The sequence below is a fragment of the Coturnix japonica genome, chromosome 1, assembly GCF_054131305.1.
Source record: "Coturnix japonica strain WE chromosome 1, WE-NBRP24, whole genome shotgun sequence".
NCBI classification, from domain to species: domain Eukaryota; kingdom Metazoa; phylum Chordata; class Aves; order Galliformes; family Phasianidae; genus Coturnix; species Coturnix japonica.
In genome coordinates, this window is record NC_140663.1 from 55,328,150 (window position 1) to 55,344,670 (window position 16,521).

A 16,521-nucleotide genomic window follows, 5' to 3' on the forward strand; every position below is an offset into this window, starting at 1 on the left:
CTTGTAGAACAAGAAACCCAAGCCCATCAAGAAGTGTCATCTCCCCCTACCATGAGTGAGAGGACCACACGCTGAGCAAAGCTAAGAAGTTGGCCGTATTGAGGTGTGCAAGTGGGAAGTTCATCAGAAGGTCACCTGAACACTAGCAATAGTTTCTGTTAATATGATAGATAATAGGATGTTGCCACATAAAACAGTCTTCAAACACTGTGCTCAAAGGCTGATGTTCAAAATGCTCAATTTTTGTGCAAGACCTGTGAAATTCCAGATGTATGTTTTTGCTGCCTCTCTGGGGAGATGGTGGGTAACAATGACCATTCATTCTTCCCCCAAAAAGACAAGAACCACTTCACATCAGTCCAACAGGTTGGACAAGAAAGTAGGGTTCTATCACAGAAGTTGCGATCAACTAGTTAGTAAGTGCTTAGCTAAGTAATTACAGTTCCACTGACACTGTAAGGACTTAGAAATAGTTGAAAAATGAGATGGGAATAAAAACCACAGCTGGTGAAAGCACGTTGTTCAGCAAGCAATCTCACAAGTGACTTCCATCTAATTCAGTGCAAAAATTAGCAGTGAAAACAGTGAAAAAGTAAAACGGGGTGTATGTAAATACGAAATCTAGTGGTTCTTTCTAAGGGCAAAGGGATAAATAAAACGCCAAGTGCGGTTATAGTCTGAAGAGTACCAAAAAAAAGACAACCTTATTTTATTCATAGAATGTCTTGTTATTAAACAAAAAAAAATAAATGAATAAACTTTGATGAGTTTAACAACGAAAAATGAATATGGGATGAGAGGACCAACAGAATGCTCTCTGCCTGTTCAACAACCACCACCTTCCTCCATGTCAGGATGTGAAGACTCAGCAGTCAAAACAATGCTTTTTGGATTTGACATCCTGAGCTGAATTGCCAGCTGAGCAACACAGGGAAAAAGGAAGCAAAGCAAAATCCTCATCTTTCGATCTCAGAACTGTCATGTTTGCCGTGGAGCTGGCAAACATGGAAGCCAAGAGCTGTTTTCCAGCTACTTTTCTGATTATAACCACACTTCGAAGCACTACAGGGATGTGATCCTACTCTATGAGAAAGGGAAAGGTTTGGGATGCAGCATAGCGGTTCCTTACGCTACCACCTCAAACGCAGCTTTCAACAAGAAAAACTAAAACGTACCAGGCAGCATTCAGAGAAGGATTTTTTAGGAGGCCGTGCAGGAGGGGGCGGCCCCTGATCCCACTCCCAGAAGGCCATTGAGTTCTGGCGAAGCAAAAGCTCCTCCGAGGGCTAAGAGGAGACAGATGCCCCGATGGCAGAACAGCCAGGAAGAGAAACAAAGCAAAAGAAGCATGCATATGATCCACAGAAGAAAGTAAATACATGACAAAGTACTGAAAAGGCTCTGATGAGATAAACTCACAAGACAAAGTTTCAAATATATTTGCAAAGTCATCCTAGCGGAAATGACAACAAACATCCACAAACGCTGTTTTGCTTTGTGTTTCCATGAAACACCGCAGCCAACTGAGATTCAGGAGTCAGTCATTATTAGAGTTTTACAGCGCAAATGCCAACACTGGTCAGCATTATTCAGCAAGCCTTACCGCAAAACAGCATGAATGCTTTATTTTTGCTAGTGACATACAGAAGCAGCACACGGGCATCAGTGGAAAAATATGGCAGAAAATACTTAATGAATGACAAGAAACTGAAAAGATGGGACAGAAATGCATGCATGCAACTGACATTTACAAGATGCGTGTGGGAGTTCCCAAGCTTCAGGCACGAAAAGGACCATGAAGTCTTAACCTTTCAAATAGGCTTTACTCCTGTCAGTAACCTACATAAAGGCTAAAAAAAAAATAGGAAAAAATCCTGGGGCGGGGGGGGAAAGAAGAGTCCTGCCTCACTCACTGACATTTATTCAGGAACTTGGCTTTTCCAGAGACCTTCACCCTGGGCAGAGCTCACAGCTGCACTGAGGCAAGCACCAGAGCTCTGCTCTCCATGTGCAGTTATACAACAGGGGTCTATATCAGCAAATAGGCCATTTTCCTGATGACAAAGCGACAGTTTTATTCCAAAATAACAGAAGCTTGTCATCTGTGCTGTGTGCTTTGAAGTTGTACAGCACATACAAACATCAGCGATAAGCAGGTTTAAATGAGACCTACACAAACCTTAGGGTGGCAACAATATTGACTGAAGCAGCAAGGGTCCCTCTACCCAAACGTTACCTTGGGATGAACATCTCATGCCGCTCGCAGATGCCACCTACCTCCCTCAAGTCATTGTCCAGCCCGATGTGTTCTGAGTGCTGCCGGAGGCGGTCTTTCCTCCGCTGTGTGGTGGCACTGCGACTGGCCCAGCGGCTGGGAAATCAGAGAGAGGGAAGACAGCTGAGTGGAACAAGTGTATTTGTATTTGCTAAGACTTGACAGAAATGGTATCTGTGTGAACAAACAAAATAGAAATATTTAGAGTAACAGCTCCTAAAATGTTTCTTCTCTTGTGAGGTTTCTGTGGTACCTCCACAGCAGGAAATAATCCAGACAATCTTGACACCATGATTGTAAAGATGAGAGGGAATGGCCTCACGATGCACCAAGGAAGGATCAGGTTGAGTATTAGGAAAAACTTGTCAGAAAGAGCAGTGCTGCGGTGGCACAGGCTGCACAGGGAGGTGGTGCAGTCACCATCCCTGGAGGTGTACAGCAGCCGTGTGGATGTGGCACTGAGGGACGTGGTCAGTGAGCTTCCTTATGCCAGACAATATAACAAGAACCAAGATAACACTGTGCCAATGAATTGACAATCTCAAGCGATTTCTGGGTTTCTAATAATACCGCATTCTGTCAAATCCTTGAAACAAAAATGCTGAACTAGTGCAGAAAATAAGTTAATACATTATTTATAGATGAAAACCAAAATAACAGGATATAACCTATCAAGCAATAAAAATAAGCGCACGAATGCTACATCTTCAGAATAATGATTGTGGTTGCATTTATTAAAATAAAACATATTTTCAAATATAGTGAAGATTAAAGCAGCCTTTAAGCCCTTCAGTCTGCTCACAAAGATCCTCTGCCTCTGTCCTGTGCTCAGAAGTTCCAGAGACAAAAACAGCACGTACTCATTGAGACTCTCCACACAGATGGATATCTGCAGGAACAGGAGTCACTGGACCCCAAATCCACCCATTTCCATGTGCATCCCAAATAAGAATATATACAAGCAGGACCTGAGGCCTGAACTACCCAAGCAAGGCTTCTGTCTGGCAACAGATTTGTAGGTGTAAGCCTGGAGGAAGCCCTTGCCTGTAGCTGGACTTGGGTTATGACATGTCTGACAAGGCCCTGGAGGCATATCAGAGCATCGTGGCCCATGGGAAGTCCAGGCACTGCCCCTGGTCATCTGAGCCCTGCTGCTTCCAAGGAACAAGGCATGTGCCTAACTAACCCCACCAATTGCTCTAGTGAGGCAAAGACCACATTTTGCCTGACTGGCTCAAAAAAGCTTGAAAAATAAAAGTCACAGGAACTGACGTTTTTAAGGTCAGAATTACAGCGCTTTCCCACCTTCCAAATATCATCAAGAAAACAAGTGCAGAGTAAGAAAGAAACATCTGGGTCTGCACATAATTATGCTTCAGCACTTCACCAACCCATATGACAAGGAATTTATTTTTAGAGCCCTGTAGCCTCAAGTCTCTGGTAACTAAATAGGTGTCTGAACAGGAGACATTTATACCTTCTCAGAGGAATGCATTACTGACATAAGTGTCTTTTCACCTCCTCAGAAATGTTAAAAATACACAGCCTACGACTTTAATTAATCATCACCTTCTTTCTTTTTTCTTTTTTTGCAAAAGCAACACCCAATGTCCTATTAGACAACTGAAAGTGGAAGAGAACTGCTTTTTGTTCATTTCAGCAAGCTGAAATATAACAAAAACTCAACACCCAGAAACAGAGGTTAGCAGATGCAAAACTGACTTTGTTTACCTGGCTCTAAATGGCTTCCATTTAATGTAAGTTAACACCATGCTTACGTTTTGGATAATAGAATGTCAATACTACACCTGAAATTTATGTTTAAACCATACATTATCTATATCATATTTTTCTGCTCTGATTCATCTTACGCATTCTGACTTGATCCCTTTCCACCTGCTTTTCTGCCGTTATTGAAAGATTTAAGAACTGCTATGAGCGTCCTTTGAGAGAACACGTCTCACAGAAGGTGAAGGCAGAACCAAACCTGCAGAATAATTACAAGTAATACAGCATCATTACAGCATTCTCAGTTAATTCCTGCCGGCTGGGAGAGCACACAGAGCATTCTCCAGATTATTAGTCAGAACTGTTTGAACATTTTCAACATACAAGCGGAAAGATCATTAGGCCTTTATGAGGAAGTGATGGCTGCTCATTAGGCGAAGCAATGACACGTATAGCGAGCTGCACGTCCCCGTGTCCCCAGGCACCAGGTGATGGAAGGGAAGCTACCGGGTACTGAGTGAGGTCTGTGCACTTGGATGCTGCTCTGAATCTCCCCGGGAGATTTGGTGAAGATCTAACAGCAGATAAGCAGCATTAAGCAGCTAAATCTTTTAAAGCCTTTTCTTTACTGGGCCACACAGAATTTTCCCGAAATAATGCTTAAATACCAAAAGAACCACTCGCTCTGCCCCTCATCAGCAGAGAACACACTTTAAATTACTCCTCCTCACCCTCCAGCAGCTCCAAGTATTTCTAAAAGGAAGCCCTCACCACCTCCTCCGGGGCCGCTGAAATCCCATTTGAGGTATTTTACTTATTCCCCACAGCAGAGGTGTTGCTCCAAGCACCAACTATCTGGGGGCAAAGCAGCTGCAGCTCAGGCCTACATGGAGCAGGGAGAGAAAGCTCTTTTTGGCAGTCTGTCCTTATCTCCTGTATCCAGAGATAAACACGCTTCACCTTCAGGGACTGTGAAAAAGGAGTGCTGTTTCAGAAGAGGGATGTGGGAAGACTGCGTGTTGTTTAATACAGAGAAATAAAAAGACTCTTCAACATGAAGTGCCTTCAGTATGAAGGCTGGAAGGTCAACCGTGAAATCAGTATTGTTTGATGCCAAATTAGACTCAACAAGCATAGTAGCAGGTTTGCAAAGGGGTGGAGGATCTGTATAGATGGCACTTGTAAAACACAACACTTAACCTGTGATGCTTGATTTCTGTAATGGAATGGAAATACAGTCAGCATCAAAGTAGAACTGTCAGAAACCAGTCTAGCAAAACAGCAGCCTGGACATGCTGAGTTGCAACCATGCGTTCATCTCTCCATCTCCTGCTACCCCTTACCCCCCTCATTCTAAAGGCTGTCTTGGCACATTATGTGAGAAGAAGTGATTGCGAAGGGTGGCACCCACACCACCATCCTGTGCAAGCAACAGGGGGACAATCAGCCAGGGTCACCCTCAGACCTCATCAGCTGCTGCCCAAAGTACATTGATTGCAAACTTGATAGCAACACTGCCCAGCAGGGAGGCACAGTAAGGAGATGAGAGGCACAAGGATTGCCACACATATTTCCCTATAAACTTCTAAGTCTGCATAGTTTCCATAAAATGATACATTAAATGAAAGACGTTAATTGTTCTTTTACTGCCTGGAGCAGGCTGAGCCAAGAAGCAGCACGTGGAAGGCTCACCCGTGCACTTATAAGTTCCCAAAGCATGTAATTCCTATTTTAAGAAACTGTTTTTAAGCACAGATTGTCAAAGCCATTCACATTGTGAATGTATTTGAACACAAGCTGTTAGCATTTCCATTGCACCTGTTGGTGGTTTGCTCCATTAGGTTACCTAATGCATAGTGGCCACTTGTTACAGATCTTCAAGCTTGTAAGTTGAGCTTTTACTACTCGCCAGCTTTAAATAACTTCAGTGTTGTGTGCGGATGGCTCCGTGCTGACTCATGTCTTACTCACTGAGATGCTCTCCCTACCACTTGAAAGCGCAGTCATCTGGCTTGACTTAAGAAAAATAAAAAGCTTCACTAATGACTCCCAGCCTTAAAACAGCACCCAACATGTAGGGAGATAGAAAAAGCATGCACAATACAGAACACTCGCTGCAAGACACACAGATTATTTGTCATACAAAATGTAGTTAACTTAGTTAAAGCCTGAATCAATTCTACCCTGCCTAGAGATTCATCAGAGCTGAATGGTGATGGAAGCTATAGGGCTGCACCCATACAAGTCACACCATCGCCTTGACTTCAGTGATGGACCTAGCAAAAGAGGGGTGGCCAGAAGGAACACAGAGGTGATTGTCCTTTGATTTATTAGCTTCAATACTAATTATATTGTATCTTAGTGTGTTATCTTGCATTCTGATACCATGTTTAGTAAATCACCCCCCTGGACATGGAACCGGGCCAAACCTGTTGAAAAGTCCCTTCCAACCCAGGCTATTCTGTGGTTCCGTGACTCTGTGGTACATTGCTAATGCAAAGCCTTTTACAGATAAATACTAATACAGCCATAAGTTAAGCAAAACACAGCATGGGGACAAAAGTCTGGACAAAGCAATTATATATTCTGAAATCTGCGTTATGGATAAGTATAACATATCACATAGCTAACTTTTGAGGTTAGGAGGCCAACTCCAGAGGGATTTCTGCTCAAAGACCTGTGTTGCACCATCTTTTAAGGGGTAAAAAGGGACACAGAAGACAGATAAAATTACCAAGTTCACAGGATGCCAGAGAACAAAGGGAAAGGGCTCAGAAGAGGAATGTGGCCAAGAAAGGGAAAATGCAGAGGGCATGGATAAAGAAGATAGGAAAAAAAAAGAGCTAAAATGTAGAGGAAGGCCAAAAAAAGCCCCAACAAATAAAGGGGATAATTTAAGACATTTTGCAATACTGCAACAGAGCAAAGCAAAACAAAGCAGGAAGGAAGGAGAGGGAAGGGAAAGGAAGGGAAGGGAAGGGAAGGGAAGGGAAGGGAAGGGAAGGGAAGGGAAGGGAAGGGAAGGGAAGGGAAGGGAAGGGAAGGGAAGGGAAGGGAAGGGAAGGGAAGGGAAGGGAAGGGAAGGGAAGGGAAGGGAAGGGACAAATTATTTCAGTTGCTCTCTGTGGGCATTTGCTACAAATTGCCAGAATGCTAATATACTCCCATGCTTGACAGGCAATCAGTGTTTTCCTCTGCAATATTTAATCTCATTTATCAAGCTTCTTAGTACAAATTAAGTTACAATGTAATCAATTAGATTGAAAACACAGCTTGCTCCATTGTTCTAATTCTGCACTGTAAGCATATACACCATAATTTAACAATTAGCTAATCAAAAACCATGAAGTGTTTACTCCGCTTGCCTTTTTGTCATTCAAATTCCTTTCCTGAATCGTTGCAAATATATCAGCCAGTGGAATAACAGCTCCAATTCTAAAAGCCTGGCAGAAAATGCATGCAGGGAAGGAATAGGGGAAAACATAGAAACCACAATATTGTGGTGCTGGTGTTCAAAAAAGGGAAGGACAGCTCTGGAAACGCTGCTCTTTTCTAGGCTGGCAGACAAACCGCACAAATGATTGCAGCCTGTTTTCTCCCAGGCCGCTTTCTAGGAAGACTTCTGCAAAAGTTGCTGCTTTAGGAGGCCGCAGCAGCGTGGACGGGATGTTGCTGAACCCAGAGGAAGCTGCAGCTGCTGCCTGTAGATTTAGAAAGCTTTTTTATGAAGTGGGGGATGTATCAAAGGCAATGGGCGCAGAATGAGTCACCCTAAGAGGGACCTTGATACCTGATGTGAAAATGGACCAAGTTCAGTTTTGTGGATTTTTTTTGTTGTTGTTTGTTTGTTCCCTTAATTGCTGTCAGCTGGGATGAATTGCTCTTTTCCTTATTGAAAAAGATATTTGTTTTTATTTAAACAAATATTTTGATACAATAGTTACCACCTTTCATGAAAGTTAAGGTCCACGTATTCTGCAGTTAAAGTCTTTCCACGTTCCATCAGTTCTGATAAGAAAGATGGTTAGAAACAGTATTTCTGGGAGCTTGTTCTTCAATTTTATGGAGGCTTGGTGTGCCTTTTTTGCTAATTTTTCATTTCTTTTCAGTAAGATTGAGTTTGGAGTTAGTGTCAGTGAGGTTTCCACTCAGCTGAGCAAGACGTTTCCTAACCAGCCAGGGATAGAAGTACCCAGTATCCCTAATGGTACCAAGCAGAAACCTGCCATCTGAATGAACTGGCCATGCAACAGGAGTTGTGCCACCAACCTGCAAGTGAGCAAGCAGAGGAGAGAAAGCAGCAAGGAGCATAATACTGGTTAGGGCTACGGGAGCACAGGACCACCCCCTGTCCAGTCTTTTAAAGCACATCATAGCAGAAGAGGAGGCAATGACAGAAGTGGGGCAAATCACATTGCTGAGCATGGCTGAGGGTTGACAGATGAAATGTTACTAGACTTCATTTTATGACAGACCTCAGTGTTTTAACTCTTCTATGTGGCAATGTGACCAACATTTGTTCTCAGCTGCACTTAGGTGGAAGCGATCCAACACGACTGCCAGCCCTCCCTCTGTCCCTAAACCCTGCTTCCCATGGCCTACAAGTGAGAACCAGACACCTCTTCTTCCAAACAAAGCTTCCACCTGCCTGAACAACAGGTTGTCTGGTAACCTGTACAGGGCCTGGGACTAAAAGCACTAAAAGAGTTTGTTCTGTGTATTATATTCCTGGCTTACATATAATAATTACACATAGAACGGCACAGCAATAGGGGCACCTTCAGTGTTCTGCCTGGATGCAGGAAGGGAAGAGCTACATAACATTATGTGCACACACGTTAACTATAACTGAAGTGCATGGGGATACAGCCGAAACTTCCGTTCTCTTCCCCCAAGCCCATACTCAAAGGCTGAGTCCTGTGTGCAAATATGACATATCCCCATGAAGCACACACTGGGAAATTCAAATTAATGGAAGGCTACAGCTCAATTGATTTTGTGGTCAAAAGAATGATGCTGTATTTGCGGAGAGCAGGAAAAGGCTATCTATTTTATCCGTGGGTGTAAATTCAGCAGAATTACATGTCTTAAATGAGAGAGAAAAAAGAGTCGTCTCGGCTGCTCACATAAAATGCCAGGAAGCTGAAAGATATAATAAACAGATGGTCCTGAGATTTTCCAATTACAAAGCTTTTTGGCAATATATGACTGGAGGAATTCCAAGCATTTGTCACTTTGACATCACTTTGCAGTAAGTAATGGGATTTTGGTATTTACAAATTCTGAAACACGCTGTAATTTGAAGAGCAGAACCTGCTGCCTACATCAAAATTACCACACGAGGAGTTAAACTCTCATTTTAGAGAAGGCACAAATCTAACAGAAGCATCTCAGAAGATGCGAGAAAGCTGTTTTTAGTTTAATGATTATTCATAAATTCAGTGAGATTCTGTGACAGAGCCTGAAACATATAAACAAGTTTGAGGAGGCTGGGAATGCTCGTGCTATCGCTGATACTCTAAAACTGAAACTTAGCATAGGGATAAAAGACAGACTGCAAAACATGGCATCTCCCAGAAGCTGGAGATACCTTTGATTTCTTTTTTTCTTGGTTTGCAACAAGGTTACAAACAAAGAATCCTTTAATTTCTGTGGGTGTTAACTCAAAAACTAATTGCGATTCTATAAACACTCAGTGCTCATGGATGATCTTATTTGATCATTTGCAAGTCTTTTGCATAACAGGCTATTAAAATAGGATTAGCTAGCACTGGGGGGGGGGCACAAAAGGTATATGAATAGAACTGAGTGGGCATCTCACAGAGTTGCTCAGAGCAGCATGGTTACATGCTGTTTTCTAGAATGAGATAGCTTTCAAAATGTGAACAATCATAACTTTAAGAGCTCTTGGATTTATCTGTGTTCCGTCTTGATGTATCACCGAAACTGGAAGTTAGGGCCTGAGCTTGTCATTTTGTAAGCAGTAATCACTGATGCACAAATATTCAAGTTTTGATGTAGGAGGGGAAACAATCTCCCTCCTGAGTCTGGGAGGAAGGAAAAGAAAGTAAACTTATAGCACTTACTCTCCACTATATCCGCAGCCTATTGATGTGGATCTTTCAGAACAGAAACCTGCTTTCAAACTCAGAAAATAAAAAGCGTGCTTACTTGTTGTTGGTAGGTCCTGTTGCTAAGACATCTGATTGCAACTTTGGGAAGAATCCTTGTTCATATTTCCCTTGGCCAATCTTCATATCAAGTAAATGCGGGTGGATGGCCGTGTGATCGATCTTCATCAGCCGCTGCTCAATGGACTGGGCTGCAAGTTACACCCACATGTCAACAATCATGTCATCCAGCTACCCCAAGACTACAACAGAAGCTGCCATGCTCTTATCCTGAGTAAGTCTCTAAGAAGTTAAACACTCATTTTAGTCCCTGAAATCTGTCGCTTACAAAAGTGTTACTGTGTTATTTGGGTTTTAGTTTCCATACTGCACACAAGTGGCGCTGAGACTAACAAGTTATCTGGTAGGGCTGGGGAATGAGCAGACATTTGGACAGGCCAGAGGCTGTGACAAGAGCAGAGAGGGCTCCATGGAAACCCCTCTGAGGCCAGCAGAGTTTGGTCTCTGTGGTTGGTCTCTCATGTGGCCTGAGGGTTTCACCACGCTCTCTGGCAGAATGCAAATCAAACCCATCAGCCTCTCAACACTGTCAGATGAGCTTCTAACCGAGTGGGGAGAGGGGGGTAAGCAGGGGGGAGATCAGAAGTGAATTAACAACTTCAGTATCCAGCTCTCTCAGCCCATCCATTAATGGGCAGAGACATTCTTTCAGCACTTCATGACTGTGAATATAAATGCAAAATGGGGAAGCTAAATCCATTTTCCATTCGTCAAGAACAACAAAGAACTCATTTCCTATTTTATACAACTGTGACTGAGAAGAAACTGTCATAAGATTTACACACATTATCATCAGAAACTCAGGAGCTTTTCTCCCCCCAAAGAAAAGTCTCTGTGTGGTTTTATTTTGGAGATAAGGACTGGGTAGTGAGGGATGGAGGTTTTATAGGGTTTCAAAAACAGTGGGTTAAACAAACGAGTGCTGATGCTCAGCTCATGTGTGTGTGAGTGGTAAATATGAAATAAAGCTGGCATTACAATCAGCTTGCTGCATTTCAAGAGACAGAAAATGAGGCTCCGGTGCCACAATATCTACCAAAACTAGACGCCGGATAGACAGGCAACCTGCAAATTAGAATTGTTTTTAAAGAGAAAGGGTTAACCAGAGATTGGATTTCTTTCTGTCACGTTTGTAACAGGTAAAATGTTCTCAATAAATCAGAAAATGAACAAAACAAAAAAAAAAAGCAAAATAAATGTGCTTGCCTCAGTTCATTAATTTATGCCCCAATGAATTGCAGAGTAAAATTCTTCTGCATTACTTGGAAATTAAATAAAGACTCTCACAGTAGGAAACTCAAATATAATTTGAAAAACGTGTGCTGTGAATATAGCAGCACACAGGGTGTTGTTTGCTAACACTGAATATCTACTGCAGGAGCTACCAAATGTGCCACGTACAATTATGTCCCCACCACCCCCTGCTGCTCTGTTCAAATGGCCTAAGCCAAAAAATGTCCTTGTTATGGAAAGGGGGAGATGAGGTGAACGTCTCAAGTGCCAAGGCTTGGTGTGGCTGGCTCTGGTCCCACTCATGCAGTAAAGGGAAGCCCTGCCATGGACAGACGTGAGCTGCCTGGAAGGGGATGAAGCAAGCTTCCTCCTGGGGCTTGGCTGTTATTACTAAATACACAAGAGGGCTTGAAGGAGAGATGGGGGCTTCTGCTGTTTTTAGAATGTAAAAGCCCACCGAAGATTTTGCCTAAGGAAATAATGATATTGAAGGGTGCTGCTCAGGTAGCTTGAGCTTCAGCACTCAAATGTCTGAGGACCTGTATCTCCTTGTGGCCGACACAGTACTTTTAAATATTTTATTTGCCCATCTGAACGTACCTGCTTCCTTCAGAGTGCTGCATTTCTGATAATTGGATGTCCGCAGTGCAGGGGCCCTTACATTATATAGCCTTATTTTCTCAATTCGGGAGTCAAAAACTCGCAGAAAAGGGTCCTTCTCTTCCCATTGGGAGATTATCTTGTTGTCTATGAAGGTTGCAAACATCTGCGTCTCAATGAAGTGTGATAGAAATGGGAGGTAAGGCTCAGGTTGGTCCGAGAGGAAGGAAGCCTGAAATACAGAGCAAAGCATTAGTGCCACACTCACGTCTTGCCTTGACATGTTGAGCTGTCCTACAATGAACTGGTGCAGCGGCCATTAGGGAGGCCTGAGCAAGGCTTCCCCACCACAGAAACACCCCCCGGAGAAGATGGAATCCAGGTACAGAAGCGTTTTCTCATGCATCACCCCTTTGGTCACTACTTTGAGGAAGAAGGAGCTTTGGGACAGCTCAAGTAATTGGAATATGGAGCTGCGGAAGGAGTACTTGTGCTGCCAGCTTTTGCAAAGAAGTCTGATGGCTACTGCCTACAGGTATGAGCCGTATGCAACCTGTGTGTGCCTCTGGTCTGCTCATACCTGCTTACTCACAAAGGTGCCATGTATATTTAGAGGCGCTCGATGCAATTCAGCTAATGTGAAATTTAATAGGACAATTATTCTCGTAATTCCAATTAAAATTGAGCATGTGCCTAAATCTCTTGAGTTCTGAAAACTCTCACCTTAAAAGCCCATTTTATTATACAATAATAGCAGAGCCCACATAAACAAACTCCTGCTTCTGAATGCCACTCTGCTCAGCACCAACGTACAAACAACACCAAGAAAAGACATGGCAGCTTTGTTTTTTTATGTTCAAAAGCTGACTGAAATCAATATTTAGTCTATCCCTCACCATTTATCCCTCTGACATTCTCCTCAGAGTAGGACTTGTATCTATAAAAGCTGATAGCTAGAAGCATTATCTACTTTGAAAAGTCATTCAGAAATAACAATTGTGCAAGCTCTCAAACATTTCTCATTCCTCTTGTTAACCCACAGTCTACTTATTTCCCCATTTCTAATCTCACCTTCTTTTTCACTCTTGTGTGTGCATTACAATGGAGCCATAACAGTACTCTAGTGACATAATGACATGATAACCTTCTACAGAACTAGACTAAATGTTAACAAAAAGCCCTACTGTGAGATTAGGAAACAAGAAATGTAGAAAACTGGATTCTCTATTTGCCTTGTGTGTGTACATCTCCTATCCACTAAGGAAAAGAAAAAAGTCGCTTTTCCATTGCTGCTGTTCAGAAAACCCATGGGACAGCCCCATCAGCCAGGGCAGCAGCACATCTGTGGGGCTGGTACCCACCAGGACAGCTCTGAGTGGCTCAGCAGATGCACACCAATTTACTTTGGCAGAGGGCCTGGTAACGTGTAATCAAAGCAAATGAATCTCTTGGGGAGGCAGACAAAGAAGGGAGGATTAAAAAGTATCTGGGTTACATACACATAATACAGCTATTGTCCCACACCTCCCAAAAGCACTTTCAGGTGTCAAAATAAATACAGAGCAATCTTTACTTTGTCGAAGTTCTGCATTTGTTCCCTGTTGGTCAGCCATGACTCCAGATCGGGGGCAGCCTGGATGACGAATGCCTCGTAGTCTGCAAACAGTTGCGTGAAGCGGTTGGCAAACACCTCACGGAGCTGCACGTTCAGTTTGTAGTCCCTCAGCTCCACTTCCTCACACTGCAACTTCACATCTTTCTCTTTTTCTGCAAGGGGGGCCGTGATGGTCACCTTCTCCATCGTCACGCCTGTCCTCTTGGCGAGAGCTTGCAGGCGGGCGATGGTTTCGTTGCCTTTCAGCAGCTCGTACATGTTGAGGGCATTGCCAGGGATGTTCCCGTTCTTTTTGTCATTCACCAAGTCACTAAGGACCAGGTTCTTAAGTTTGGTGGCACTGTCACTGCAGTGCAAGTTGCCCTCCGGAGGGATCCCAAACTGCAGGAGGACCTCGGAGATTTCCTGGATGAACTCCAGCTTGTTGGGAAACTGAGGGAATTCCTCTGGCAGCTCAATGAAATGGTTATCGATGTCCACGAAGCACAAGTTTGCCTGAAATATGAAGAAGGGTTTCAAAATACACACTCAGAACTGAATTAGCTTTTCCAAATAGCCCTGTTTTGCCAGAATGTGTCCAGACAAAAGGACAAGAGCACATATTTGTGAGAGACCTCGTGTGCCTGAAATCATTAGGAGTGACTTCAGTAAAGATGAAGACCAAGAGACCAAGTGGATGACAGTGATTTCATATATGAGTAAAGCCTCCTCAGATCATTCTCATGGGATTCACATTTCCTAAGCCTCCATATCCGCTCCCAGCATAGCTAGGGGTGCAGCAGCAGTTGGGATGCGCAGCACCACTTCCCAGCTCATGTAACCGCTAGCCATGTGGATCACTGCATCCTGAGGCTGCGTTCATTTTATCAGGAGCCTCTGTAGGAAGCTCTGTAGTTACTGAGGAACAAGGACTCAACTGAGAGAGATGATGATGGAGTGACGATACACAAGAGGGTCCCACACAAATCCTTAAATCCTTTGTGATCACAGAATCATCATAGAACAGCCTGGGTTGAAAAGGACCACAATGAGCATCTGGTTTCAACCCCCTGCTACGTGCAGGGTTGCTAACCAGCAGGCTGGCCCTGAATGCCTCCAGGGATGGGGCATCCACAGCCTCCTTGGGCAACCTGTTCCAGTGTGTCACCACCCTCTGAGTGAAAAAAATCATTATAAAGATCATGCCTGACTACAGTTTGTTCAAGTGGGACCAAGCTCTACTGCTCTACTTCCCCACTCCTCCCACCCCTCTGCTTCTAGCTTTTAATCTTGGAAACTGCTCTGCCTGAGATATAAACAGAATGCTCTCAGACAGCTTTTCTGTGCATGGAGATGGATCTCAGCCCATAAGATTAAAGCTAAGTGGAGGCATGAATTTAGCAGAGCAGATTCTAGCAGTCAGCAGGGGGAGGGAAGCACCCAACATAAAAATTAATTACATTGCAAGCGCACCCTTAGGAATAATAGGAGGAGGAAAATCAGTAACTGATCTTCTGAACTGTGGCTTACATCTGAAATTCACCGAGTGCACTATGACGAGTAAAATGTTATAACAACTCTGATTCCCAGGGAACTGAGCTCTGGTGGGTTTCACCCCAGCTGTAGACACTGACGGGGCAGCAGGAGCAGCTCTGTGTTAGCCTGACTCAGCCACCACCACGGCTCCTCTGGCTTCTCTAAGGCACGTTGCCTGCTCTCTACTTCTCACAAAACCCTGCAGATCTTGTGAATGGAAAGGATTTGTTTTACTTGCTTTACTTAACTGCACAGCCATAAAAGAGCTGCGAATGTGTAGGTAACTGTTCCTTAGCTCAGGGACTGCCTTCTTATCTACATCAATATTTCATTTCAAAGGCTTTTTAATTTCAGCTCTGCATATCATTTACAAAACTTGAAAAATGAGACTCGGATGGAGAACACCCTCAGGGAATTGGTGTCACTTCTCTCTTCAAAAACATCTGATGATTAAAGTTAATGCAGAGAGATTAGTAACCTTAAGACAGCACGATGGCCAGTTGTTAGAAGTTTTATCTCTGACACATAAAGGTTTATATTTAGACGGAGAGCTTGACAAGCCAGCCTCTGGCCTGAAGAATAAAGGAATGCTAAAGCAAACAGCGCTTCATCATGGCTTGTATGCTGAAGGATTAGTTTTTAATTGTCTAGAGGAATTTGAGATTCAAGATTTCCCTGTTCAATACGACTCTTTTTCCTCTCACACATTTACTGGACCTATGATTTCCATAAATGCCGGGTTGTTCTTTTTTACCCAAATATCAAATGTTGTCACAGGGCGCTTCTTTCACGCCCCACACTTACTGTTCTCTCACTGGAAATATTCAATTTGTTGTCCCAGTGATACTGCGAGCCTATCACATTAACATTTTAATTTAAGGAAAATGACAGCTTAATCTGCTAACTAAAAGCATATGACTAATAACTTAATACAGTAATTATGTAACATTAACATGGTTTTACTGAAAAGCATAGCTAGATACCAGCTCCATTTCCAAGGCTGTATGAATTTTGTGTAATTGGGCCATTGCATCCAAGAGGTAAGATCTGATTTGTATTGTTACATGCTACCTAAGCTGTGAATCTGTCACCTCCACCAACGCCTGAAATAAACCTTCCCTTCCCTTCCCTTCCCTTCCCTTCCCTTCCCTTCCCTTCCCTTCCCTTCCCTTCCCTTCCCTTCCCTTCCCTTCCCTTCCCTTCCCTTCCCTTCCCTTCCCTTCCCTTCCCTTCCCTTCCCTTCCCTTCCCTGTGTGTGTGATGTAGGGAAAGCAAAGAAACTTTGTCACAGCAAGAAGTAGAAGAATGCATAAGTCATAATTAGCTGCCCCTGTTAAATTCAGAAGCACAGGAGGGAACAGCAG

At 43.4% G+C, this 16,521-nt stretch overlaps 1 protein-coding gene across 6 annotated transcripts in view; it reads right to left on the reverse strand.

Annotated features, from left to right (window-relative positions):
* The window catches only part of DENND5B (DENN domain containing 5B), an 89,273-nt gene that overhangs the window by 19,224 nt on the left and 53,528 nt on the right, over window positions 1–16,521 (reverse strand). For 2 of the 6 annotated variants that reach the window (XM_015866103.2, XM_032445502.2), the window contains 6 exons: window positions 13,601–14,137; window positions 12,028–12,259; window positions 11,173–11,259; window positions 10,175–10,325; window positions 2,278–2,371; window positions 1,176–1,286 (listed from right to left, as the gene is read on the reverse strand). In XM_015866103.2, coding sequence (XP_015721589.2) covers window positions 1,176–1,286; window positions 2,278–2,371; window positions 10,175–10,325; window positions 11,173–11,259; window positions 12,028–12,259; window positions 13,601–14,137 — 1,212 coding nt within the window. The remainder of the gene's footprint in view (window positions 1–1,175; window positions 1,287–2,277; window positions 2,372–10,174; window positions 10,326–11,172; window positions 11,260–12,027; window positions 12,260–13,600; window positions 14,138–16,521) is intronic. The other 4 variants (XM_015866121.2, XM_015866112.3, XM_085540872.1 and 1 more) reach the window with 3 other exon arrangements.